Below are 27,975 nucleotides of genomic sequence, written 5' to 3'. Positions count from 1 at the left end.
GGCCTTGCTGAATCTCCGCAAAAGATATGTGCATGTTTGAAACAAAATACTTTGCCATTTTACCAACCCATACATATATGTGGTTGTGGATGAGTATACATATATATTCACAGACTGTATACCTATATATATATGAAACAAAAGTTTTACATCAGATTACATTTGCAGCATATGATAGACTGGCACGTATACACATGCGAGTGAGCACGCGCGCGCGCGCGCGCGCGCGCGCGCGCACACACACACACACATTCTAATTCATTTTGCTTCAATGTAACTCATGACCCACAATACTGACTTTATAATCTACTAACTTGCAGTTTAAAAACAATGCACTAAAGATACTTATTCCCAACAAAACTATAATTTTGCTCTATCTCAACAAATTTAAGATACAGACTACAGTCACTGAGCAACTTTATTTTTAATTTTTATTTGTTTTAATTAGTTATACATGACAGTAGAATGCACTTATATACTTTGATATATCATACATAGATGGAGTATAATTTCTCATTTTTCTGAGTATACATATTGTAGAATCATATTGGTCATACAGTCACATATATGCATAAAGTAATAAGTTTCATTCTACTATCTTTCTTATCCCTATTTCCCCTGCCTTCCCCTCCTTTCACTTCCCTCTACCTAATCTAAGGTAACACTTTTTTTTTTTTGCATTACAATTCTTAGTACACATATATACCACAATTCTTGTATCTCTGTTTGTATATAAAGTATGTTGACACCCAATTCAAGTATTCATACATGTACTTTGTATTATGATGTCCTTCACATTCCACCATCCTTGCTAATCCCCTGCCCCTTCTCTTCCCCTCCCATTCCTCTTTCCTATCTAGAATTCATCTATTCCTCCCATGTCACTGATGAGAATTTTGAACACAATGTATCCCCTGGACACTATTTAAACATGTTATAAGAACACAATAGTTATAACTCTATATATATGGTTCCAAATCTTAGTTCTGCAAATTACCTGTGTAATGTATGAAAGTGCCTTAATTTCTCTAAGCCTCAGTTTCCTTATCTGATGATTGATAAAATAATGTCCCAGAGACACTGCCAAACTTTTAAAAGAAGCTATGTATTAAGAACATGGTAAAGTGCCTGGTAGTCAATAAATTACAGTTATTACAATTACTCACCTTTTTAGAATAGAGTCCCTTTCCCAGTCTTTATGAGTTTTCTCTTATATCTGTTGATTGTTTCCTTTGCTGTGCAGAATCTCTTTAGGGGCTGGGATTATAGCTCAGTGGTAGAGCACTTGCCTAGCATATGTTCAATCCTCAGCACTACATAAAAATAAATAAATAAAACAAAGGTATAAACAAAAAAAACTTTTTAGTTTGATATAATCTCATTTATTTTTGATCTTATTGCCTCTGGGATTTTAGAGTCATATTCAAAAAACCATTGCCCAATAGGGTACAGTAGCACATGCCTATAATCCCAGCAACTCAGGAGGCTAAGGGAGGAGAGGAAGAGGATCACCAGCTTGGACAATTTAGCAAGACTCTTTTTCAAAATAAAATAAAAGGGGCTGGGAATGTAACACTGAGGTAGACTCCCACTGCTTTAAATTCCAGTACCGGTCACGACACTGCCCAGACCAATGCTGTACAGTTTTCTTCTAGTGGTTTTACAGTTTCAGATATTATATATTTAAGTCGATAATTCATTTGAGTTGATCCTTGTGTAAGAAGTCAGATAAGATAGTTTTCTCAGTACCATTTACTGAGGAGGCTATACTTTTCACATATGTATTCTTGGTATCTCTATCAAAAATCAATTGATTGACCACAGAGATATGGGTTTATTTATGGATTCTCTAGTCTATTCCACTGTAATGTGTCTGGTTTTATACCACTATCATGCTATTTTAATTAGCTTTTTAATATATTTTGATATCAGGACAAATAACCAAAAAAAGACATAGATATCCTACAAATATACAAAATATGCTCAACATTACTAATCATTAGGAAAATACAACTTAAAGCCACAATGGGCTGTCATCTCACACCTGTTAGAATGGTTATTTTCAAAAACATGAAAGATAATTGCTGGCAAAGATGTAGAGAAAAGGGAGCCCTACTCTGTTGATGCAATGTAAATTAGAATGCCATTTTTGGAAAATAGTATAAAAATTATTTGATATACTAGAAATAGAACTACCATAATATCTAGCAATTCCACTTCTGAATATAAAACCAAGAGAATCAAAATCAGTATATTAAAAGGTCTGCATTTCCATTCACTGCAATATCATTCACAATAGCCAAGATATGGAAAAAATGCAAGTATCCATCAACAGAAAAACTTTTGAAAATGTGGAATATATATAGAATGGAATATTATTCAGCCTTAAAAAAGAAGGAAATTGTCAACTGAAAACAACATAAATGAATCTTGAGAACATATGCTAAGTGAAATAAGTCAGGCAAAGAAAGACAAATACTACATGATCTTACTTTTATGAAGAATCTTTAAAAGTCAGAGTAAAATGGTGGTGACTGAAGGGCAGTGGTGGGGTGGGGTTTGGGGTGGAGGAGAGAGAAAAGAAATATGTTGGTGAAAGGGTCCAAAGTTTCAGTTAGGAGGAATAAGTTCTGATAATCATTTGTGTAAGCATAGTGACTGGTTAACAATAAGGTGTTATATATTTCAAAATTGCTGGAAGAGTTGAATAAATGTTCTTACCAAAAAGAAATAATAAGTATGTGAGGTGATAAGTACATTAAAATAAAATAAAAATTACTAGTCCTTGGTAAAGACTGAGGACTACATAAGGTTCTTAATAATGGTTCTCAATCATTATTGTTTATCAAAATCCCTTCTGGAGGATTTTAAACATACTGATGCCTGAGCCTTGCTCCATACTTGACAAATCTCCCAACATGAGGACCAAGTGAGCTAATACAGGTGAGAGAACACGAAAGAATTAGACTGCCAAATCAGATTCAACAGGAATTATAGAGCTTACCCAGTACCAAGTTTACTAATGACTTGAAGGATACAGACAATAGCACTTCCCTTAGAAAGGTCTGAAAATGTCAGGCACAACTGCCTGTATATAGCTGCTTTTTCCCACATAAAGATGCAAATTGGTCCAGTTTGAACAGGAGAGATTGAAACAATGGATGAGGTTAATTTTCTGAACAGAAAAAGTCAATTTTATTATAGAACTTCAGTTATTATACCCTACTAAACTACACAGCTTACATGACATCTTCCAGCGAGGTATATCCTATAAATGTGTTAACTTCAGGTTTATTTATAATAAATAACATAGACAGACCTGGTGCATCCTGATAAAAGTGTTCTGTAAGAATCTTCAGATGGTAAATACCATTACTGTATCTATCTGAAGGTGAGTCTTGGCATGTTTACAAAGAACCTGGTACAAAGCTTTCCTCCCCAACAAGTGATACTAATTACAAGAACTAGAACCACTAATCTATACCTTTTCCTTTTTTCCAGTTTCAGATTAGCATTTGAGAATTCACTTGGATTTTGAACAAATATATGTAGGGGTTTTTATTATAATTCTTGGGGAAGTATCAGGTTTTAAGTAGAATAAATTGATCTTTAAGTAGTTTAAAACTGCCCTAAATTCTTGGCACTGTGTTTGTTTATTTATTTATTTATTTACTTACTTACTTATTTATTTTTTTATTTATTTTGGTACCAGGGATTGAACTCAGGGGTACTCAACCACAGAGCTACATCCCCAGCCCTATTTTAAATTTTATTAGAGACAGGGTCTCACTGAGTTGCTTAGAACCTTAGAACCTAAGGCTGGCTTTGACTGCGTAATTCTCCTGTCTCAGCTTCCCAAGCTGCTAGGATTACAAGCATGTCTCACCTCCTCTGGCAATTTCATTTTTTAATCAGAAAACTGAAGCAGTTCTTTATTTTTTGTTTGTTTTGTTTTGGGTTTTGGTATTTGTTCATTTTTGAATATAATAAAATGATGTCTTTCAAGTATTCATAACTCAGATCTGACTGAGTCACATTTCACATAGTTATATACTCAGTTCTATCATGCTATTGTATTTTTGTTAAAATGCAAATAATGTGCATGATCAATGTTTTTGCAGATACTCCATTGACAGAAGCAGTGATCCTGGAAGATTTTTCTATGTTGACATTACAACAGGTGCCCTAATGACTGCAAGACCGCTAGATCGGGAAGAATTTTCTTGGCATAATATTACTGTCCTTGCCATGGAAATGAGTAAGTATCATAATAAACTGGTCTCCATGTAGTGATAAAATGTATGCACAAAGTGCAAGTTTCTAGAACTTATAACAAAATTCAATCTTTAAAAAGAAACTGAAATCACATTTTATGCAAATAAATGAATGTATTCAGCTCAAATACCTTGAATATCTATTGTATATTTAGCTTTGTTCTAGAGAAAAAAGCAAACAAAACATGCAAAAGCAGTAAGATAGCATTCTTATCCCAAGTAGCTATGAGTAAAAGGAATGGTTACAGAGAAATCTAAAAGGCTTTCAATCTTTAATAAGTTTGCAAATGTACATAATATAAATAATATTATTACACAACGAAAACAAGTATCAATAATATATCATTCTTGTTAAACAGACACCTACTCATGTCCATGCCTGCAAGAATCAGGCATCTCATAAAAAAGGCAGATTAACATAATAAACTTATAATTGGAATGGCAAATTAATAAAAACTATATTAAGATAGGTTATAAACTTAAAGGGGGGGCTGGGAATATAACTCGGTGAGAGAGTTCTTACTTAGCACACACAAGGCCCTGAGTTCAATCCCCAACACCACTAAAAAAAAAAAAAAAAAAAAATACCTGAACCAAATGAGGTTATATACTACATTCAACTTTTTTCATAATATATATACTGATGATAAAGATTCAGGGAAATATAGTTCCTAACTTATTAGCTATAGAACTAGGCACAGCTATTCAAAAGGCCAATTTGGCAGTATATATTAAGATTCTTCAAAATATTCATACTCTTTTTCTCAGGAATTCTACTGTTAGTAATCATCTTTTTAAAATTATAAATATCAGCAAACACTGATATAACAAAATGTTCACTGCAGAGTTATTTTTAACTATGGAGAAAGTGGGAATTATCTATCAAATGGAGATTGGCCAAATAAATTACAGTACAACCTACTGTCAAATGAGAATATCACGTAGACATTAACTATCATGATTTCAAAGTATATTCAATAACAGGACAGTCTTCTCCTAAAATTATTCTGAATTCAATATTTTCACTTCACTTAACTGCATTCTGAGTATATATATCTTTGTGTATGTGTGTAGCCCTATCTTTTTGGACACACACATTAAATTATATACACAAAGGATATCTCAGGTGGTAGGATTATGGATTATATTCATCCTTTTATGCTTTTTCTGATATTTTTATTATTCCTTCTACAAATAAGAACCACTATTATAATTAAAACATAAATTCCAATTATGTTGATATTTTCCATATTCTCAAGAAAGTAAGAAAATGAACCAGAAGAACAATGCATTCTAGGATTTAGTAAAAATTATTTACTAAGAAAAATTTCGGTCTTGTAATTTCGTTTTGTCTCCTTAGGTGCTGAACAAATCAGAAAAAGATAGGAGCAGCACCACTGGGGCTGTGAAATTGTCTTTGTGTGGTGGCAATGCCAAGCAAAAAACACAGACCTAAAAGACACATTTCCCCATGAGTGCCTATGGCTTCTGCCCCAGCCAAAGACATGGACTTGGTGTGGGTTTAATCTGGAAATATCCCATTAGTCCCTAAGCAGAAATAAATGTATGGTGTTATCTGTATTCCACTAAATAACTGGAAACCTTTTAAAAATATAATTCAAAGAACTGATTAGTCCACAGGCATAAAGCCAAGCAATGTCACACAGCATGCATCCAATGAGAAATGGGCTGTTTTAAAGCCCAGAATACAGAATTGACCTATCTTTAATTCCAGAACACAAATTATGAACCAAGCAGAAAACTCAAAACCTCTTTTTAAGGTCTGTTTTGTGACACTCACTTCCCTCAAATCTCACCCTTCCCTTCATACTCCTGATGTTAAATATACTTTCAGCAGACACTTCCTTCTGTCCAAGCTTCTTATGTCTGGCCACACACTCTTGACAGGCAACACACACATCCTATGCTTATATTCCCATTTCCATGTATTTTATCCATTTCTTTGCAAACAAAACTGACCCAATAAATACCTACTTTCAGCAAAGAGCTACTTTTCTGCATTATAGAATTCTCACCTTCAGTTTTTCTTGCATTCTCTTTAGACAATCCCTCCCAGGTGGGAAGTGTTTCTGTCACAATCAAAGTCTTAGATGTGAATGACAATGCTCCAGAGTTCCCCAGATTCTATGAAGCTTTTGTCTGTGAGAATGCCAAAGCTGGGCAGGTAAGATGGCCTATAAGCCAGGCACCCCAATGTATAGAAACATTGCTTCAAATAACCAAATTTGCCATCAAAGACATTTCCACTCCACCAGTACAGTTTTAAAAACCGTCCCCAAATTCTGTACACCAGCTTTCAACAGTTTACATATTAAGACAACTATCTGGAACTATACTACTTTTTATGATCTAAACAGGGCTTTGACAGAGGCTTGATTCACAGATAGCCTGTGTAAGTTGTCTACCCATCTTGAAACAAAACCATTATCATTCTAACTATAAAACACCTGCTCTCAATCTAGAAGGGAGACACCATCCAGATCAAGAGAAGTAAGAGTCTTGCTCTTTTCCTAAGAATAGCCCAATCCTTTAAAATATGCAATAGGGAAAGTTTGTGTTATCTTAGTCTCAACCATCAATAATGTCTATATCTCGTACTGCCCACCTTTTCTGTACTGCCCATACCCCACCTACTATTGTTGCAATTCTGTTTTACACTGCTTTCTTCAGTGGCTTTTTCATCATGGTCTCCAGAGCCTTCATGGGAACTTATTCCTTTGAAGAACATTGTGGAACAGACAAAACCTTGACAAAACCTTTCAACAGGAAGCCACCCCACCTCTTGTTCTCCCCACCACCAATCTTAGCTTCTGACTCTAGTCTGTTCCCACTCTGGGGATATCTTTTCTAGCTCTACCTCCCACCAACAAAATATGACTGTCAGGTAACCCCAACATTCACATCTGCTTTCTCTTACTTTAATATAACCAGTGATGATGTTTCTGCTTAATTCCCTCCTAGGCAGTAATAAACACTCTTAAATAGAGTTTCTAAAAGATAACAATTTAACCCTGAATTTTCACCCTGCGATGTTAAGATAGGATACAAAGAGGAAAATTAGGGGGATAAACAGGAACTTGTGGCACTAAACAGTTCTTTTACTCAAAGTCTTATATTTATACTGTCTAAAAATGACTGACCATGGTGTAGGACTATAAGCTATATTGAGGTCTCAAGTATTCAGGTAACATTTACCTATGCCTATTAACATACTCAGGCCCAACATTAAACCAAAATTAACTTTGGAATTATGTGATGGCATGGAAACTTCTCAGGTGAGCATCATGATATCTTTCTCATTAGGTAAAACAACCTATCACTGAATTTCAAGGCTTGAGATTTCACTGGACCCTGAAGCTTTTTCCTTTGACTCCAACTCACCTGATTTCATATCCCTCCTTCAGCTGATCCAGACAGTAAGTGCTGTGGACCAAGATGACCCACACAATGGTCAGCATTTCTACTACAGCTTGGCTCCAGAGGCTGCTAACAATCCAAACTTCACCGTAAGGGACAACCAAGGTAATAAGGGGTATAAATGGCTAAAAGGATTAAGTGTACAAAGCACTTTATAATTTCAAAAGTATTTCCCCATACTGTGCTTTGATATTTACAATGAACTTGTAAGTTACTAATCCCTCTGATTCCCATCATCCCATTTGATAGCTTAGGCTGGATACTTTCAGTTAGTGTACCATGCAAACAGTGTCAAAGTTTGCCTGCTCCTTAATAGGAAGGAGGATATTAATGCTACTTCACAGTCTTCTTTTTTTTTTTTTTTTTTAAGTTCAGCTTCACAACAAAAAACAGAGAGTGCCCTCTGCTGACTCTAAAACTTCCATTCATCACTCAGTTGGCAAATGTATAAAGATGCTTGTTCTGTGCCAAACCCTGTTCAAGACACAAAGACAAAATCCTTCCTTTATTTCTATAGATAGTAGCCATGTTTACATGTACTGAAACATGGGAATAACCTGAGAAAATAATAAACAGTGATCTAGATAAAGAGGAAAATCCTGAGGGAACAGTTCTAATCAATGATCCAAGGGGGGAAACAGTGAAGATCTCTCAGAACAAAGGGGAGGCAACAGCTAAATAAGGTAGTAAAGGGCAAACAGAGGAAAACAAGCAGTTTGACCACCAAAACAACTTTATAATTTATAAAGTCTAAATTTATAATTTAAAAATACATACCCAGGTGGGGGTCCTATTGCAGAAAGTGCCCCCCACTGCAATCTCTGCTAGAATTGTACTTCTAGGCCCTTCTCCAACAAGTATTCAGAAAAGCAAAGGAGATTAAAGACACACTTTTTTGAATAAAGATGGGGAAAAAGAGGGACTTTTGTTCTCTAGTGAGATGATTTGTTCCAAAGAAAGATCAGTGCAATTGCAAAAATATATTAAATATGTCAAATCAACTCCTTATGTTGTTAACTCACTACCAAACAGTGATCTGACCTTGAGGAGGTCATGATTTCCTTGGGCTGCAGTAAATGTATTTTCATTCCAATTCAAAAATATTATGACTTTGTAACAACATAAACAAGGGGTAATAAAAAGTCATGATTAGGCATGCTTTGTCTTAGTCTCAACCATCAATTATTTGAGATTTAAAGTATTAATTCAACCCCATATGATATTCTTCTATAAAACCTGAGAATCTCAAATTTATTTTGTTCTAACTGGAAACTATTCTTCAAACCACACATTATCATAAAATCAGTATGATAATTCTGGGAGGAAGGATAATATGAATCCTAACAACAGAAAAATCACAATTAAAATATCCTGAGATTTTTATTTGGTTAAACTTTTTGAACTATTCATTTATCTACTTCATAGGGAAGTACCTTCTACAAAAGCAGTTTCAGTCTCCTCAGGGTTCATTTTACAAAAGAAACCCTAGAGTGAGAAAGATAACACTTTATGCTGTTTTTTCAAATTTCCCGCTAAGTGTCACTCTCATACTTGCCAAAATCAATACAGAAATTTATAGCAGCAAAATGCTACAAATTTATTAAAGATGACTTTGGGCACCAATTCATGAAACCAATTTCTTACAAAGATAGTCCAGTGGAACAAAACGACAATAAAAAGATATGACTCATCTCTTGGAAGGCTTCCCAAAATGGAAGTCAGTACATCTTCAACAGAAAGCATGTACTTCTAATCCCCACATGACAGTTTATCCCACCAGTATCATTTATTGAGGCTTATTAAAAAACTGATCAACATCTGATATGGTTGACCTAATGTCAAGTGCCCAACTCCCATACCTGAATCATCATGTCCTTTTATGAACACAACAGGACATTATCACAAAAAATGCCTTTTTTTATACTCTAATCTTGAAATATTATGAGGATTATGGATACAAAGCACTTTACAGTTTCAAAAGAATTTTCCCATACTTTACTTTGATATTTACAATGAATCTATAAGGCTTTAAGGAAATTACTAATCCCTCTGATTCTTGTCATTCTATATGATAGCTGGGGAAAGTAAGCAAATGACCTAAGATCAGTGAGTGAGCAAGCATTAAGACTGAGACTAGTAGTCAGATCCTAGGTTGTGGCCCATCTTCCCACTACACACATTTATATTTATAGAAACAATACTTTTTCCAAGAAGGTTATAAAAGCCCCAATTATCACATTCAACAAAAAAAAATTCCAATTTCAAATGGCTACTCTTTCCAAGACTGGACTTAGCAATATGAAGCTCTGATTTTTTTTCTTCTTAAATAACTCTTAGATCAAGAAACATGGTTAGCAGACATAATATACTACTTTTCTGAATACTGTTCTAGTCAGTATTTTTGCAGGGTATCTTGCAGGGTACTGGGGATTGAACTCAGGGGCATTCAACCACTGAGCCACATCTCCAGCCCAATTTTTTATTTTATTAGTGACAGGATCTGACTGAGTTGCTTTAGCACCTCATAGTTACTGAGGTTGGCTTTGAACTTGCAATGGTCCTGTCGCAGCCTCTTGAGCCGCTAGGATTATAGGTGAGGGCCACACAGCCAGCTTTTTAGTCAGTCTTTTTTTATAATCTAGTCTTATGACATAGTTAGGATTAAACCAAAAAATAAAAATAAAAATAATCAAGGAAAACCTGCTTTCTGAAAAAAAAAATAAAACTACAAAGCACAATTAATCATACTTACCTATTAAGTCTAAAAACAGAAAAGCAGGTAGATGGGTTGTATATTAAGTGGACATATGATTATAAGCCTCATATTGGTAACTAATTACTATCTTTATTCACTGAGCAGAAAATAAAAAGAAGACAGCCTGTATCAAAGCAGGAAGAGATCTTGACTATCTAAGTTATTTTTTGACAGGCAATGTTACTAAACTAAATAAGTAACTGTATAACCCAATAAATTGTATATGTATGTGTGTGTGTGTGTGTGTGTGTGTGTGTGTGTGTGTGTGTGTGTGTGTGTGATTGAACCCAGGGCCTGGTGCATGCAAGGCAAGCACTCTACCAACTGAGCTATATCCCCAGCCCCAGAAGAGTAAATGTTTTAAAGTCAGTATGTCCAGAGTTCAAATCCCAGTCTGCTACTAAGTAGGTTAGTGACTGAACAAATTATAAAATTGTCTAAGCCTTAATTCTCTCACTGTAAAGGGATATAATTATCACTATCTCACCAAATTTTTGGTAAGATGAAATGAGATACTATACACAAAGTGAATGTAACTAGCACCAGCATGTGTACCATTTAAAAAAAAAAAAAACGGAAGGAGGAGGAAGAAAAAGCAATTAAGGAATTGTGTATAATTCAGAACAGGCTAATTTATGCTACAGGAACAGACAAACCAAAATTTCAGTGGCTTTTCACAAGCAAAGTTTATTTCTTGCTCAAATAAAGCCCATAGTACATCTGAGTTATCCAAGACAACTGTTCACCATATGAAGCTCAGTATCCCAAAGTGCTTGGGTTCCATCCCACAACATTCTTTGAGTTATCACAGCAAGGCAAGAGAACTACACATCAGTTCCTTCAAGCTTCTGCCTGCAAGTAGTAACACAAATCAATTTTACTCATATTTCATCAATTATATTAAGAAAATCACTTAGATATGTCCTAATTCAAGAGGTTAAAAAAGTTTAATCCTTCATTGAGTCCAAGAAGGGAAGGAGAAGTATTGACGATCACTAATAATGCTTACTTTGGTTAGGCTCTCAGAAGCTTTTGTGAAATTCTAAGCCCCACCATGGGAAATGTGAAACACATCCAGGGAATCTTCCACGTTGATGATATTAGATTTGAGAGAGGCACTGTTTGTATATCTTACCACGTCTCTCAAACTGTTCCTCTGCTAAAAAGATCTGAGCTTTGCAAAAATATATCTACTTTAGAATTCAAAGACACTCCAGGAAATCTAAGAATATAAAACAATCAAAAATCTCAAAACTTAACATTAGGCAAATGTAAATATAAATAAACCCATGTACTCATCATCTTTGCAGAAACATCTCTAATTCAGCTAGAGGAGGAATAATTTCAGTAGGGATAAATTCTGGTGTTCTATTACACAGAGGGTGATTATACAACCATATGTATAATTCAAAATAGCCAGGAGAGAGGATTTTGAACTTTCTCATCAAAAAGAAGAAATAAATGTTTGAAATGATAGATGGATAACCTAAATATCCTGAGTTGATCATAGATAATATATAAACCACTGAAATATCACATTGTACCTCCATAAAGATGTAACTATTATTATCAACAAATTATTTTAAAAAAACATGAAGGGAAAATAACTAATATTACTGATCAAGAACAAATTTTACCAGTTCATGTTAACTGTTTAAACTTAGACTGCTACGCCAGGAGAAATAATAGAGTGTGTCAGATGTTTAGAGGATTTCAAATAACCTTCTACTAAATGAGCAGGCTCTTCAGGAAGTCAGGGACTGCAATTCAGAGGCATAAAAGAAAATAGCAAAAGACATGAATTCCAGCCAGAGTGGTAAAAACAAGCAATCCACTGCAGCCACATGGGCTCCTCAGCATTTTCCTGGAGGCATAGAGTAGTACTGGGGCCTGGAGAGCTGCTAAGTAGGAACAAACAGGGACAAGTTGCCAGTGATTGTTCACTTCTATCAAGCTTTCCTAGGGACATTTTTGCTAGATCTAAAGGTTGACAGTTCGCCCTAGGCACTTCATGTCACAAAGGGTGAGACAGGTTCTCAGAAAAGTGTTTCTCTCCTAGGCCTCAGGGTTTTGCTTAAAGGCAAGCAAAAATCTCGGGTTTCCAAATACAAATACTGACCCAGGCCATCCTATAGTAGCTACAAATGAACAGTTCCAGGGAACATAAACTAGCCTCTTTCCTTCCTATCCCCATCCCTGCCCACTTGCTTTCCTCTATTCCATAAATTAATTCACCTGTTGTTTCTTCCATTTTCTTCTCTCATTTTTCCTTTTTCTTATTCAACCCTGGAACTCCTTACTTCTTCAGATAACACTGCCCGGATTCTAACCAGAAGGTCTGGCTTCCGGCAGCAGGAACAAAGCGTCTTTTACCTTCCCATCCTGATAGCAGACAGTGGGCAGCCAGTGCTGAGCAGCACAGGTACACTTACCATCCAGGTATGCAGCTGTGATGATGAAGGCCACGTCATGTCCTGCAGCCCCGAGGCCTACATGCTCCCAGTCAGTTTGAGCCGGGGCGCCCTCATTGCCATCCTAGCCTGCATCTTTGTCCTCTTAGGTGAGTAGGTGGTTCCTTTCTTTTCCATCATGGTGGGTCCTGCAAACGCTTGCTCAGACTAGTCAGTTACTCCCAACACAGCTACTCAGAATTGCTCTTCTACTCCATGCTTACTGAAAAGGTGGTTAAGTAAAGTTTGTGGAAAAGTACAAAATTGAGACAGTTCCTGAAGTGTATATATATTCAACAAGCATATACAATAGGTTGGAACACCATGCTAGGTTCTAGAATTAAGATAGACATGTCCCAGTCTTCAGAGTTTATTTCAAATCAAGTTCATTTTTATACCATAGAGCCAAAATTAAAATTTAAAAGAAGATACAATAATCATTTATAACTCCATCATTTCAGATTAGTAGTAGCTAAATCACATAGAGGTAAGTGACAGGCCCTAAGCCAAGTGTCAGAGGCAGAGCTCAAACTGAAATGCAGGAGGACATAAAATGGGTACCTCATCTCAGCAGCACTGCCCTTCTGAGTGCTCTTTTTCAGATTCTGGAGATGGCTAAGTGTTACAGAGAAAAGGAACAAGTTGTGTATCTGGGAAGATGGGATAATGCCTAGATACCATCTTAAGTAGAGTGGTCAGTGAAGTCCTCACAGAAAAAGAGAACTTTGAACAGAGGTCTGAAGGAAGTGATCAAATAAACCACGTGGATTTCTGAGGAATAAGCTCCTTGTGACATTATTGTCCCTGCTAGGCAATGTGGCCATCATATAAAAATCAGTGACTAAACAGGGCCAGTTTGCCTCTGATGATGAAATAAAAAGAGAAGATGACAGGCTAGAGGGATAGCACTATTGTGTTAGGGGTTACTTACTTTTTTCTCTTAAGTCATACTGCAAGACTGCCTCTTAATTCCCTTATACATAATGCCATCTGTGTCATTGTTTTTGAATTCCACATTCAAAGACAAATACCTAAATCATCTATTGAAGCCAAGAAAATATCCGTACATATATTCCACCTCTTCTATTGAATTATGCCAAAGCAAATACATCTTACCTGGGGAAAAGTAAACTTAATATACAAAAATATTATTTAATATAAAAGAAATCCCAGCTTTCTATGAGGGAAGAAAATAAAGCTCTAGGGATTTCAATTAAAAGAGACTTGCATATATTTACACACACCCTCCATCTCTTGTTCATCTACACACCAAGAGACTGAGTCAGAGCAAAGAAGAAAATTCCCTACTATAAAACAATGTCTATTTGACTGATTTTCTAGGCAGGCCCGTAAAGCAGCCCTCTCAAGACATTTTAAAATACAACATGTGGCTTAATTTTGTTGACATAGTTCAGTCTTACATGAAGGAAGAAGTAGTATAAATGAATAACCTTCCTAAGTCCTTGGATCCCTGGATCAGAGAGACTTATTTTCTGGTCCATGTATACTGGCAAGTAAAACCTGCCTGAAATTCCTTGTGTGTCCATAAGGTGGCATCGGGAGTCCTTGAGTACAGAACAGGACCACCTGTAAGAAGCTGTTGAAAAAACTTGTGCCTAGGCGACATTTCAAGAGTGGATGCCCTTACTTCTATCTTTGGAAAACCTTCTCTAAGTTTACTCTGACCTGCCAAAAAAGCCATCATTACAGAAAGACTGATTTAAAGAGAGTAGCTCAGAGAAGCTCTCAAGTTAGAAGTGGAGTGCAAGGGATAATTTATTTCGTCCCTCTCAAACCCATTTTTTCTTGTCTTTTGAAATGTACAGAATAAGTAAACAGTTTTTAGGAGCTAAGTTAAGAAAAGGTATCACAAAATCCACATGGTTTTATGCATTCTTATTTCTAGAGTACACATCTCATATTAAATATAATTCATAAAACCATGTAAAATTTGAATTGCAGTTGATTTGTCAATAAAATACTACATTTTGTGGACAATTAAACAAACACATTAATTTTGACAGTTTTGATTTTGCAGGTATTTTTTAATGTCTTAAATATGTATCCAGTTCTTAGAAAATTTCATAAGTCTATTCACTATGCCTGTTATGCTTAAAGAGTAAATATCCCACTAGGCATGGTGGCACACCTCTGTAATCCCAGCTAAATCTGGAGGGTTAGGCAGAAGGATCACAAGTATGAGGTCAGCCTATGCAACAGTGAAATCTTATCTCAAAATTTAAAAGAGAAAAAATTAAGGGTCAGGGATGCAGCTCAGTGGTAAAATGCTTGCCTAACAAGAATAAACAGACCTAAAACTGATTCTCTTCTGTCAGGGAATCAGGGGAGCCTTTCAGCTAAGGACCATTTTTCCCAAAATATGATTTTCAGGATGTAATATGATACTTAATATTAAATAAGATTACCTAATAAAATAAGATAGATGGCAATAATAATAATAATAAATTAAGATGGACCAGTTCCATACACTGCCTAATTCTCCATCACCATCAGAATTTCCTCCAGAAGATACTCAAAGACTTTCATTTCTCGTATTTTTTTTTTCTTTTAAGAGATAGAGGCTTACTATGTTGCCCAGGCTAACCTCAAACAATTCTTCTACCTCAGCCTCCAGAGTAGCTGGGACTACAGTTGCATGCTACAATGCCTGGCTACTCAAAAATTTTTCTCATTTTGTATCCTAGCATTTTCCAAAATATCACCACTGACACTCCAGGGTTACTTATGTGAATCACTTTCCTGTTGCCCCAGAATTCACTGACCATGTCTCTGGAATCTAGTGGTAACACCTGTGAGCTTATAACCCTTATTACTGCCTGATTTGTATTATCATCAATGTTTATACTCTTCTTAGCCTGCAAATTCATCAGAACAGGAACTATATCATAACCAATCTTATTTCCCATTGCTTAACATAGAGCCTAAACAAAGATTTAAGTTTTAGTAACTGTTTACTGAATCCCACAAATAAAGCATGTTCGCTTAGACTCCCATTTTTCCATCTGCCTTCAATTCAAATTACATTCCAGTATTGGATGCTCAGTTCGAAGTCCCACTTCTTTAAAGTTCTTTTAGTTTCTTTCCCTGAAATCCTATAGTTCTAGTCTACACCTCATGTTTTTACACACAGGAAAAATACATACAAGTATGTAATTATTTTCTGTGTGTGCATTTCATCAACCAAGTTAATCACAAAAAAAGTTATTTACAATTAACTGCTATATATATGAAAAGCTCATTCTACATTCAAATACTTTACAAGTCATTGTTGTGAACTTTGTTATATGGTCTGTAATCTCTTACTGAATATGAGTATACGCCACTATTTTTTTCCTTGGATAAACTGGGGTCTTATTTTGCAGTGCTGTCAAACTGTCACTGTTCACCAGCTGTAACAAAGCACACCAAGAAAAAAAAAATCAATAGCAGTTCTACAGCTAGAACCTCAACACACTTCCTGGAAAAACATTTTCAGTCACAAAGATAAACAGTTCAATGGGATTCTCTCTCTCTCTCTTCTAAATCCCAGCAAACACACTCTTAAAAATAAAATTAAAAAAAAATGGTGCATTTGTTGGGATAAAATTTTATCCAAACCTGCAAGGGCACATCTAACAGTGTAGTGTTTCTTTGATAACATGATGAATTATATAACATGTCACTGCTCATTCCCTCCCTTCCATGAAAATGACTAGATCCAGCAAGCCACAACTACCTCTCTAATAAAAGGCTTTCCTGAGGAATGCACCACACGGTTTATTCATTTATGCTCTTACTTTTTTTTGGAGGGGGTATAAAAAGACAACGACTTTAGTTCATATTCAGTTCATGTGTCTATATGCATATTAATTAATATATGATTATACTTAGAGTTAGAATCCTATAAAGATGCTAACATAAGAAAGCAGAATTTCACCCACATAATACCTTCACATTACAAAATAAATGTATATTCACTGTTATATGGGCAGATACATGAAGGATGCTTAGCTTATTTCACGGCAGGACATAGTGCTTTGTGCTTTTTAAGTGGGATTTCACACTAGATTGGGTGGGCGCGCACACACACACACACACACACACACACGCACACGCACGCACCCGCACACGCGCAGTATCAAAGCAGCAAGCTGATGTGCAGACTTCACATCTCACTTTTTAACTGAACCAACTGAAGAAACACAGGGCAACTTTTGCCCACACGTTCTCAGTCTAAATGGCAGAAAGAGCGAGGAGGAGTAGGTAGCCATCAGCTCTCTGAGGACTAGCGTACCCACGCGCGGTCTCCGAGCTCACCATTCCAGTTCTTCCTGAACCTGGGGCGAAGGGCGGGTACTTCTAGGGACAGCACACGCGGGGGCTCTGACCATAAACGCCCTGTTCCTCTTCCCGGCAGTTCTGGTGCTGCTCATCCTGTCCATGAGGCGGCACCGGAAGCAGCCGTACATCATCGACGACGAGGAGAACATCCATGAAAACATCGTCCGCTACGACGACGAGGGCGGCGGCGAGGAGGACACCGAGGCCTTTGACATCGCGGCCATGTGGAACCCGCGGGAGGCGCAGGCGGGAGCCGCCCCCAAGATGCGGCAGGACATGCTGCCCGAGATCGAGAGCCTCTCCCGCTACGTGCCTCAGACGTGCGCCGTCAACAGCACCGTCCACAGCTACGTGCTGGCCAAACTCTATGAGGCCGACATGGACCTGTGGGCCCCACCCTTTGACTCCCTGCAGACATACATGTTCGAGGGTGATGGCTCCGTGGCGGGGTCTCTGAGCTCCCTGCAGTCGGCCACCTCAGACTCAGAGCAGAGCTTCGACTTCCTCACCGACTGGGGGCCCCGCTTCCGGAAGCTGGCGGAGCTCTACGGGGCGTCGGAGGGGCCCGCGCCCCTGTGGTAACGGAAGCCAGGAGGCAGGTGCACGTCCAAATCCAGACGTTCTCGGAGGCTACTTCGCGGACGAGGTGCAGCCGATCACACGCACTATACTGTGCTGGAGAGTGAGGATGGGGTGAGCGGGGTGAACAGAGCTCTCTCTGGATCAGCTTTACTTGGTCAGATTAATTTAAATAATCAAAAGGAAACCCAGGAAGAGGAAGGCAGGATCTCCAATTATCTTTTTTCTTTTCTCTTTAATTTTTTTGACACTGTATTCAAAGGCTTGGAGTCCAAGGTGTTAGACAAGCCTGTCTTTTTTTTTTTTTTTTTTTTTTTTTTTTGCCATTCACCAAAGCCTTTGTCACTTTGCCACCACAACAAAGGTACTTGTCTTAAATACAGAGATGGTAAGTGAACGCAGGTAAGAAAAACGTCGAATTCATTTTTATTTTCCACTTAGGAGTTTCGCTGTATGATCAAACCGCAGAAACCAACCCACACACAAGAACCCTGAAAATTTGTTCTTCGGGGAAGTTAACCTACTTGTTCCGAAATGGATGGAATTTCTTTTAACCCTTTTGAGACAAGGTGAAGACTGAATCAGCCTTGCATGGGGGATGGGTGGGAGGGTGGGAGAAGGAAGAGACATGGACTTTGTGCTCAAGTTTAATAGCTGAACCAAGAGTTGTTGGCATAGCTAATCCAGTACCGTTGAGTTAGAGTGCTTCTGTTCTCCTCTCAGCTCTTTATGCCCCTGCAAAAGTGTTCAGAATGAAACCAGAAAATCTGCCTCTTTTGCACTGTAGATGTCTCTTCCATGTGCCAAATGTGGAGATTAGATGCTACAAATGAAAGCCAAATAAAAAGAAGTATCTGATAAAAGCATGGGTTAGAGGGCTTTCCTAATCTGTGTGAGGTCAATCCAAGGGATGTTTACATACTGTAGATAACCTACTTGAACAAAATCAGTATTATAGAGAATAAATGGATGTAAGAAAATTACATGTATAAGTTTTGTATATTTGTTAATAATTTTGGTAATAAATATGATGTACTTCATCCCAGTACCTTAGCACTTCTTTTAATAAAAGTTAAATAGAAGGGAAAGTCTGTTGCAAATCTGTTTAATCACTGAGAAGGTAGAAGGTGACTTTTTGATTCTGATTTAGCCTCAAATTCCTTGGACCGAGACTGATTTATAAGGCAGAAGCAATGTCAAAGAAGTATGAGGTCATATATTCTGTTTCAGTCACTAACCAGGTGAACGTTATGGTTCAAATGATTAAACTTTTAATCAGTAATCTTTATTCTTCCATCTCTGAAAGGAACAAGGGGTGGTTTGGTAATATCTATCAATGATACAGTGAGGCATTTAGCCCATATTTTGCATTTTGTAAGAGGGTATTTCGGAACGCCAACAAAGAGGTAGGCTACTGTGTTGTTTTCATCTCTACTGTATCACCAAATCAAAAATGATCCACTTATTCATTCACTCAGAATAAGCTCCAGAAGGTTAGAAGCTTATTTTATTCTTCTTTTCTTTCACTAAAGTAGTTAACATACTCCTGTGCATACAGTAGATGCTTAACAAGTGTGTACATGACAGATCTCTTTATTTGATGCTGTATTACTAAAGGATAGTCTACACAATTATCCTCACAACTGAGGACAAATTATGAACAAAAGAGATTTCTAAGAATTTTGATTATAAAAGTGGTTCTCAAATTTTCATATGAATCAAAATCAACTGCAGGTCTTAAACTACCTTCTCCCAGAATTTCTGGTTCAATAGATCTGGAGCAATTTGCCTTTGTAACAAGTTCCTAGGACTGCTGATGCTGCCAGTTCAGAGACCACATTTCAAGAACATGTAGTATATGATTACTCACTCTCAAATACATGAAGATTAGATTATCAGCCCACTTGAGGTCCACGCTATCAACAGAATGGTGTGGTGGATCTCCTTTACTAAAAAGGGCAGTTTGGCAGAAGTGTACAGGAATGATGAAGAAAGGTTTGAGAAGACAGATGAGGGTCTGGGAGCCAGGGGCTGTGATTTTGTGCATATTGCATATTATACTAACAGTCAGGCAAATTCTCATCTTCAGTTTTGTACATACAAACCTTTTCCTCCTGTAGAAGGCAGGCAACCCTGATGCATCCTCCTTGAGGGTAAGGTGTAATATAAAAATAAATGTAACAAAGGAAAATAACAAAACATGAACTTGAACCTAAACCAGATTCTAGGACATACTAATTATGTGAAGTGGACAAATTAACTTCTGTGACATTCTTCCTTTCCACCGAAAGCTCGGGATAATTTTGTGACTATTTCACTTTGTGTTGTATGTCTTACAACTGGGAACAGGTGCTTTCCTAACCACAGGGTTATCATGCCCCACATCCTACAAATGTGGTCCCCATGACAATGCATAAAGTGATTATACAGAACTTCCTAGATGGGCTAGTCTCTGAGATAATATTTAATAGTGTAATATGATAAATGTGAAAGCAGCACAAAATAGATCATTTCATCTTATACTGTAAACTGAAAGAGACCCTTTCCCTCCAAATGAGTTTTAAAATTCCCTTTCTGCTACCATAGTATACCACAAATGTTACACCCTCTGGGAGGGAAAAAAAGTGTGGATGGTGGGGGGAGAAAGGAAATCATCACCACTAAACAGGAAGAGTGCTTTGGTTAAGCCAGAGAGCTATAAAATTATTCCACTACTTCTTTGTTAACAGGTAAAGTTGGTAGCCAATAATTAATATGTTAGGGGGGAACAAGAACATCTGTAGGGATAAGTAACTTGCCTAAGGTTACATATTTAGCTCCAGAGTCTGTTCCCATAATCACTCCTCCACAGTGCCTCAATCTCCCCTTCTGACAACATCTGCAGTGGTGGGCTTTGAAAAAGCATCCATCTTCCCACCCACCCCACAAATTAAAAATTACTAAAGAAAAAAAAGAGAATCTGTAGGAAACAATTTTGATTTTTTTAGACTCAGTGAGAAACTGTATTCTGAATAAGGATACAGGAAAGATTAAAAATTCACAAATTTCCTGAATCAAAAAAGGAGAATATTTCAACATGGCAGATAGCAAAGACAAAAATGGAGTGACTTACCCAAGAAAGAATATGCAAATCCTGAAAACAGTATTCAGAGCTGGTACATTGATTAAAGATTGTCACTAGCTCACTAGTAATACAGAACTATGCCTTGATGTCAGAATTCACAGTGTAGCCAAATAGGGCTGTGACTACATGAACATAGGATACGCTGTACAAGTAATTCTCACTGCAGATCAATTCATTCTCAAATCCATTTGTCATTTTCATAATAGATCTTTAAAAACCTTTTTTAAGATATTATTATATACATATACCGGGATTTGGGAATCTTATGCTTGATTCTTAAACTTTCTCATACAGGGAGTAGACAAAATTAAGTCAAAGGGTCTTCTCTTTAAATGATCTACTAGTAAGACTTATATATGTCTCTTGTGATTCAAATTATGCAAAGAAGTGAATGCTACTTTGCTATGTATGTAATTAACTATGACTCAGGATAAGCTCCAGAAGGTTAGAAGTAATCTTTTTAATGAGTAATCTTTACACAAAACACAATTTTTCTTAGGTTTTTCTTCCTGGGAAAAGACACTAGTAAATCCTGCCCCATTTGGCCACCCTCTTGGTTTTTAATGATGGTCAGCTGGTTGAGGATAAGGGTGTTTCTTCCCAGCTGCTTATTGTGGCCACCTTCCTGATGCCCATGATGCCAAGGGCTCCCCCAGAAACCGTAAGACTACTTCTCTGGAGTATCTACACTAAAAAAACGAATGCAACTATCTACAGAATCTTTTCTAATTTTTCAGGAGGACTGAAGCCTGTTTTGTTGTTGTTGTTTTCAGTTTTGTTTTTTCCATTCCTTCTTTCCTGTCACCTGTTTCAGTTACCATTGCCACATGAAGAAGAAGGAGAAGAGGAAGGGGAAGAGGAAGAAGAAGGAGAAGGAAGAGGAGAAACAACTTGGTTGTGTTAAATGATAATCATTTTATCATGCTTAAAAATTCTCTGGGTCAGAAATTCAGAAAGGGTCCCTCAAACACATTTTGTCTCTGCTCTACAATGTCTAGGGCCTCCGCTGGGGAGATAAAAAATCAAAGGGTGATTCAGGGGCTGGGACCCAACTAATTCAAATGTTTTCTCATCCACATGTGTCCTTGTTGACGCTGCTATCAACTAGGACCAGATGAAGTGACTGGTCACCCAGAGCTGCTTGGACTTCCTGGCAGCAGGGGAGCTGGGTCTCAAAAAGGAGTATCACAAGAAAACCAAGAGAAGTAGAATCATTTTTTATAACTTTGGAAGTCACATCATGTTATCTCTATGGGAGTCACAAACCTCCCATATCAAAGAAGAGGAAACATGGACTCCACCTCTCAATGAGAAGTTTCAGAGTCATATCAAAAAGAAAATAATATGCCTATTATTGGAAAATACAATCCACTATATCTTCTTTTTTTCTACACTGCCTCTTTCCTTCTTCTTGAGGAATCACACTTGGTTCCACTCACAATTTCCTCTTCCACTCCCCCTCTTCTCTATACAATATCATCTTATTCTATGAATATATTACTCTTCTCTGAAAGTCAGCTTGATCCCTATCATACTGTGCTTTCACAAGTAAACGAACATTTCGTGAAAACAACTAGCAAAATTTCTGACACATACCAGGAATACACTACATTTTATTGAGGTATAATCAACATTCAATTTTCTGCACATAGACTATACAGTTGAAAATTTTTGATATTTTGACACACATATGAAGCCATCACCACAATCAAGATAATGATTATACCCCCAAATTTCTCTCATTCCCCTCTGTAACATCTCCTTTCTCCTGTCCTATTCTACTTCAACCCCAAGAAAACACTGATAGATTTTCTATCACTATAGTTTATATTTTCTAGACTTTTATATAAATGGAATTGTAAAATATGTTCATTTTTCTTTGATCTGGCTTCTTTTACCCCACAATTATTTTGAGATTCATCAATATCATTGCACCAATTGTTTGTTGTTTTGTTGCTGAATAATATTCCTTGTAAAATGTATCACATTTTTTTCCTATTTTATGTGGATAGAAATTTGAGTTGTTTGGAGTTTGGGGCTATTTTAAATCTGATGTGGACACAGGTGTATGAATCTTTATATATGGGCATATATTTCCTCTTCTTGGTAAATATGTAATAGTGATAAGACTGGATCATGGTAGGTATATACTTTAAAAAAATAAAAGCTGCCAAACTGTTTCCCAAGTGTTTTTTACTATTTTATATCCTACCAGCAATGCACCAGAGTTCCAAGTCCTCTACTTGGTGGGGTCAGTCTTTTTAATTTCAGTCATTATAATAATAGCATTGTAGTATTTCATTGTAGTTTTAATTTACAATATCCTACTGGCCAATAATGTTGGTCATCTTTTTGTGTGCTCCTCTGATATCCATATATCTTCCAGGGCGATGGATCAAGATGTTTTGTCCTCATTGGGGTTATTTGCTTTCTTATATAGTTCTGAGATTTCTATATATTTCTGGACACAGTCCTGAATCAGATATATACCTGGCAAAGATATAGAACCAGTCTGTGGCTGGTATTTTCATTCTCTTAACAATCTCTCTTAAAGGCCAGAGGTTTTTATTTTGTAGAAATCCAATTACCAATTTGTTCTCATAGATTGTGCTTTTAGTGTCATTTCTAAGAAATCTTTGCCTAACCCAAGGTCACAAAGATTTTTTTGCCATGTTTTCTTCTTCAAGTTTTGTACTTTTAGGTTTTACATTTAGGTCTATACTATTTTGAGTCTATTTTTGTAGATTGTTATGTATGATCAAGGTCTTTTTTGTTGTTGTTTGTTTCCTTGCATATAGATATCCAATTGTTCTAACACCATCTATTGGGAAAAAAGCTAATTTTTTTTTGCATCAAGCTTTGTGGTTGGTTGAACTGTGTCCCCCTAAAAGATATGTTCAAATTTTAAGCCCCTAGTTCCTATAAATGTGACCTTATTTGGAAATAATCTTTATTGTAGATGTAATGAGGTAATACTGGATTAGGATGGGTGCTAATACAATGACTGGTATCCTTATAAAAAGAGAAAGGTTTGAACACTGGGACATAGGTGCAGAGAGGACACCATGAGGTGATGGAGCCAGAGATTGTACTGATGCCTATACAAGCCATGGAATGCCAAGGATTGCTAGCAGCCACCAGAAGTTGGGCGAGGGGTGTGGGACAGATTGTTGATCTGAGCTTCAGAAGGAACCAACCCTATCAACACCTTGATTTTTGAGTTCTGGCCTCCAGAACTATCAGAATAAATTACTGTTGTTTTAAGTCACCTCGTTTGTGGTACACCCAGTTTGTTACAGATGCCCTAAGATATATACTTACATAATTTATATAGAAATATATATAATACATTTTAAATCAACTAACATAAAAAATAACTTAAGAACAAGTCCTTTGTGTGCCATGTCACTTTGAATCTAAGACACACACACATAGACACACACACAAAACTAGCAGTTTACCTATTAATTAACTAGTGTGCTCATTTTATGGGTTTTTGTTTTTAATTTCAACTCAACTATCACACGTGGTTTGGGCACATAGACAGGGCTTCTGAATATGCCACTGTTGTCTGGCAGGTCACAGGTGGCAGCAGTCTTCTCTTGGCAGTGTATGAGCAGCTTTTTCACAGTGCCAGGCAATGGGTAAGGACAAATGAATCACCAGATGGCTGAAGAGAGATGCTTCCATTCATGTGACTCCACTGATGTGATTGTTTAGAGAGGTCGAAGAGAATTTGGAGAGAGACTTGTGCTTGCTGGAAGTAGCACTAAGATTGGTCTCCAGGTACAACAAAAAAAGGACAGCACTAAGGTACTCCACACTCAGTTCAAATGTGGAGCCTATGCACCAGGCCAATGAATCTCCCCTTGCCATGACACTGGTAGCAAGGAGCTATGAGGCAAAGTGAAAGAATTAACCTTCAAAGAGCAGTATGCATGGCTTCCTCTGCTCTCACACTTTTTGTTCCCTGGCTGACACACTCCTCCAAGTTTCTCTGCCAGGCCCATATGCAAGGAAGTTTGCTCATCCTAATTACTATTTTTCACTAGTCTCCTGGGAACACTAGTGGTCTGGCCTGATGTTTACCTCCAGGATTAGCCTCATCAACCTCAAAATTTCACATTTGCCAATAACTTCTTGGGACTTTGACTGATAGAGTTTATGATGATCAATGCAAGATGAGATTCTCAAATGAGAAGCATTATCTGAAGATGAGTATTGATTACACCGGGAGGCAAACAGGGCCTCATCAGCATGCTTCAGGCTGACATCCCTACTGCTGAGCTACAGTTAAGGAAAGGGAATGGAAAAGGAAACGAACACCTATTGAGCACCTGCTGTATGGAGGCATAGTTCTCAATGCTTTCACATATATTACTATGTTAAAACATAAGCAAAGCATAGACCAAAACCCAGGAAAGGAAATGAAAGCTATTTATGAAACAACTTGGATGTGGAAGCCATTGGCTCCTCAAGACTAGTAACATGTATAGTGACCTCAGAAGACATTACTAAGCATCAGCTCTTCATCATTAGCCCTGAAGAACTGAAGACCAACTTTACAGTGGACAGCAAAACTAGGTAAGAATGTCTGCCATTGATCATCTGCAGAAAAGCAATCATGCTTTTAACATTCCATCCTTATGTCCTTTACTAAAAGCATAATTTGATGGTAATATATAAAGGGTTTTTTTTTTGTTTTTGTTTTTTTGTTTATTTAATTCAGTAGTCATTGAATGAGACTTTGTTATCAAGACCTTATATAACCTAGGACAATCTTCTCTCAAAGGATCAGGAAGCTATTTCCAGAGGACACTGGCACACTGCCATATTTACAATGTGTCCCACACCTACAGAGTACAATGCTCTGTAAACTCAAGGCCACTTACCACATCCAGACTCCTACATGGATCTAAGCATATGTCATGTACATCGCATGCACATTTAGCAAATGGATTATTTATGGGACTTGGCAGAGAAGTCTTTATCAGAGTTTTTAATCACAGTCTCTGTGACAGCACCCACTGTGACATTGAGCAGGTAAAGTGAATAATAATACATCCAACTTGGAAGGTCAATTCCTGCTCATATTTCTAATTATTAAATACACCATTATTGAGGAGCTCCCTGTAGCACCGTTTCCTGCTGTGAAGGTAGAGGGTTCATTATTCAAAGTTGTTCTTTCACTGCAGATAACAACAGCAGCACAGCACAAGTGGAAATCCTAGTCCAGTTATTAACTAGAGCATCCCTTTGCCAAAGGAAAAAGACAAGGTTTTTGACTCCTTGAAACAGAAGGCTAGCACTTGTTTCTTCTCTTTTCATTTCAGTGCCAACCTCATTATTATTCTTCATTCATAAATCTTGAGGCCCCACTAAAATATAAGTTTATTCAGGATCATCCTTTAGTATTGCCTTAATTGGCTTGTTTCCCTTTCAACTAAACACTTTCCTATGAGCAAAAAAGAAAATTACAGAAACCTCCCATTTGATCTAAAAGAGAAAAAAACAAAAGGAAATTTGAGGTAGCAAAACTAGAAATTCATAGCATAGAATTCTGTATAGGCTCCCACTTGTCAAAGATAGTCTAGGCTCTAAAATGCCAATATAGGAGAAATGTAACCCTCTAAATGAGGTTCATGTTAATCCTATTACTAACCCATCCTTGGCCAAGTTTTATAACAAGGCCTAAATGGATAAACTAGATAAATAGCACGCTTAGGTAGATAAATTAGATTTATCTCCTCTATATTAACTAGCATGCTTGGGAGCCCAAACCATTGAATACTATATCATAAGACTATTCAAGGGGTGACCATATATTCTTTGTCTTCCTGTTCTAAGTATTTGCTTGCAAATAGCATTATTATACATGGCCATGTTCTAAGAGTTTGCTTACCACTGTATTCAGTTGTTTAGTCAAAGTTCCATACTGATAGGGAGAATTCTCCCTCTCCCAAACTTAAAAGAATGGTAGTAACAATGTGTAGGAACACTCAACAAAAACATCCACAACTGAAGAAATCATGGCAATCACCAGGGCTGTTCTCAGTTCTGCTCTGTTATGGTCTTCACATTCCCATCCCCACATGTCATATATTGAAACCCCAACCTCCAATGTGAGGGTAACAGGAGGTAATAGGACCATATAAGGTCCTATTTCTCTGCTTTCCTCACCCTAGAGAAAACCTAAGTTGCCTATTCCCTGCTTTCTTTTCTTTTCCTGTTCCTCTGTTTCTCCAGAGGTAAAGCCAAGCCCAACTCCCAGGTAGCACTAAAAAGCAGAAAACATCCACTTCATAATATAAAATGTCTGCATTTCTCCCTCTGAGATTAATTATCATATCACTTCTGCTATGGTCCTACTTCAACTTTCAGGGTGCCTCTATTTAACCCAGGAGAAAGGAGTAAGAAAACCGTGCTTTATTTCTCTTTGCTTCCTTCTTGGGAACATATCAATTCATTTCCTCATTATTCTGTCTGGTTAATTTTGTCAGAACTTGTTAGTGTGTTTATAAAATGTTTGGTTGAATACTGTCTTCACAAAATCCATGTCCTTTCCCTGCAGGAGGTGTTGTTTTTTTAAAAAATACAGTTACTGTAGATATAATCAGTTAAGGTGAGATCATATCAGAGTACTGTGGGACTTCAATCCAACATTTACTTGTATCCTTCCAAGATATAGAAAAGAGAGCCAGAGATAGGTAAAGAGGAAAGATGGCCACGTGACAATAAATGTAAAGATTGGAGTTATATAACTACAAGCCAAAGAATGCCAAGAATTTCCAGCAACCACCAGAAACTTGGAGATAGGCACACACTCCTCAGCCTGGTTGGCATTTTTATGAGTCTTCATACAATGGTTCCTATACTCCTTGATATGTTTCAAGCCTCTTCCTCAGTTGAGTAAAATAGGTTATAAAGCTTGAATCTTCTTTCTTCAAATAAAAACTCATCAATGTACAAAACAATGTATATCCTTTATCCAGTACCTTCTAAAAACTAGCACAG

The 27,975-nt window shown here is 37.1% G+C and overlaps 1 protein-coding gene and 1 long non-coding RNA gene across 10 annotated transcripts in view; one reads left to right on the top strand and one right to left on the bottom strand.

Annotated features, from left to right (window-relative positions):
• Positions 1-18,151, top strand: part of Cdh20 (cadherin 20) — a 199,202-nt gene extending 181,051 nt beyond the window's left edge. For 2 of the 3 annotated variants that reach the window (XM_040272407.2, XM_005323017.5), the window contains 5 exons: positions 4,122-4,258; positions 6,338-6,459; positions 7,700-7,817; positions 12,776-13,027; positions 17,335-18,151. In XM_040272407.2, coding sequence (XP_040128341.2) covers positions 4,122-4,258; positions 6,338-6,459; positions 7,700-7,817; positions 12,776-13,027; positions 17,335-17,840 — 1,135 coding nt within the window. In that variant the 3' untranslated portion in view covers positions 17,841-18,151. The remainder of the gene's footprint in view (positions 1-4,121; positions 4,259-6,337; positions 6,460-7,699; positions 7,818-12,775; positions 13,028-17,334) is intronic. The other variant, XM_040272403.2, reaches the window with a different exon arrangement.
• Positions 1-27,975, bottom strand: part of LOC120885379 (uncharacterized) — a 92,209-nt gene that overhangs the window by 736 nt on the left and 63,498 nt on the right. For 3 of the 7 annotated variants that reach the window (XR_013429515.1, XR_013429517.1, XR_013429520.1), the window contains 2 exons: positions 12,900-16,327; positions 1,167-1,313 (listed from right to left, as the gene is read on the bottom strand). This is a non-coding gene — a long non-coding RNA (uncharacterized LOC120885379). Of the gene's footprint in view, positions 1-1,166; positions 1,314-11,134; positions 11,320-12,899; positions 16,328-27,975 lie in introns of those variants that run through there. The other 4 variants (XR_013429518.1, XR_013429521.1, XR_013429522.1 and 1 more) reach the window with 3 other exon arrangements.

This window comes from Ictidomys tridecemlineatus, chromosome 13 (assembly GCF_052094955.1).
Source record: "Ictidomys tridecemlineatus isolate mIctTri1 chromosome 13, mIctTri1.hap1, whole genome shotgun sequence".
In the NCBI taxonomy this organism is placed as follows: domain Eukaryota; kingdom Metazoa; phylum Chordata; class Mammalia; order Rodentia; family Sciuridae; genus Ictidomys; species Ictidomys tridecemlineatus.
This window is presented reverse-complemented; position numbering and strand designations above follow the sequence as displayed.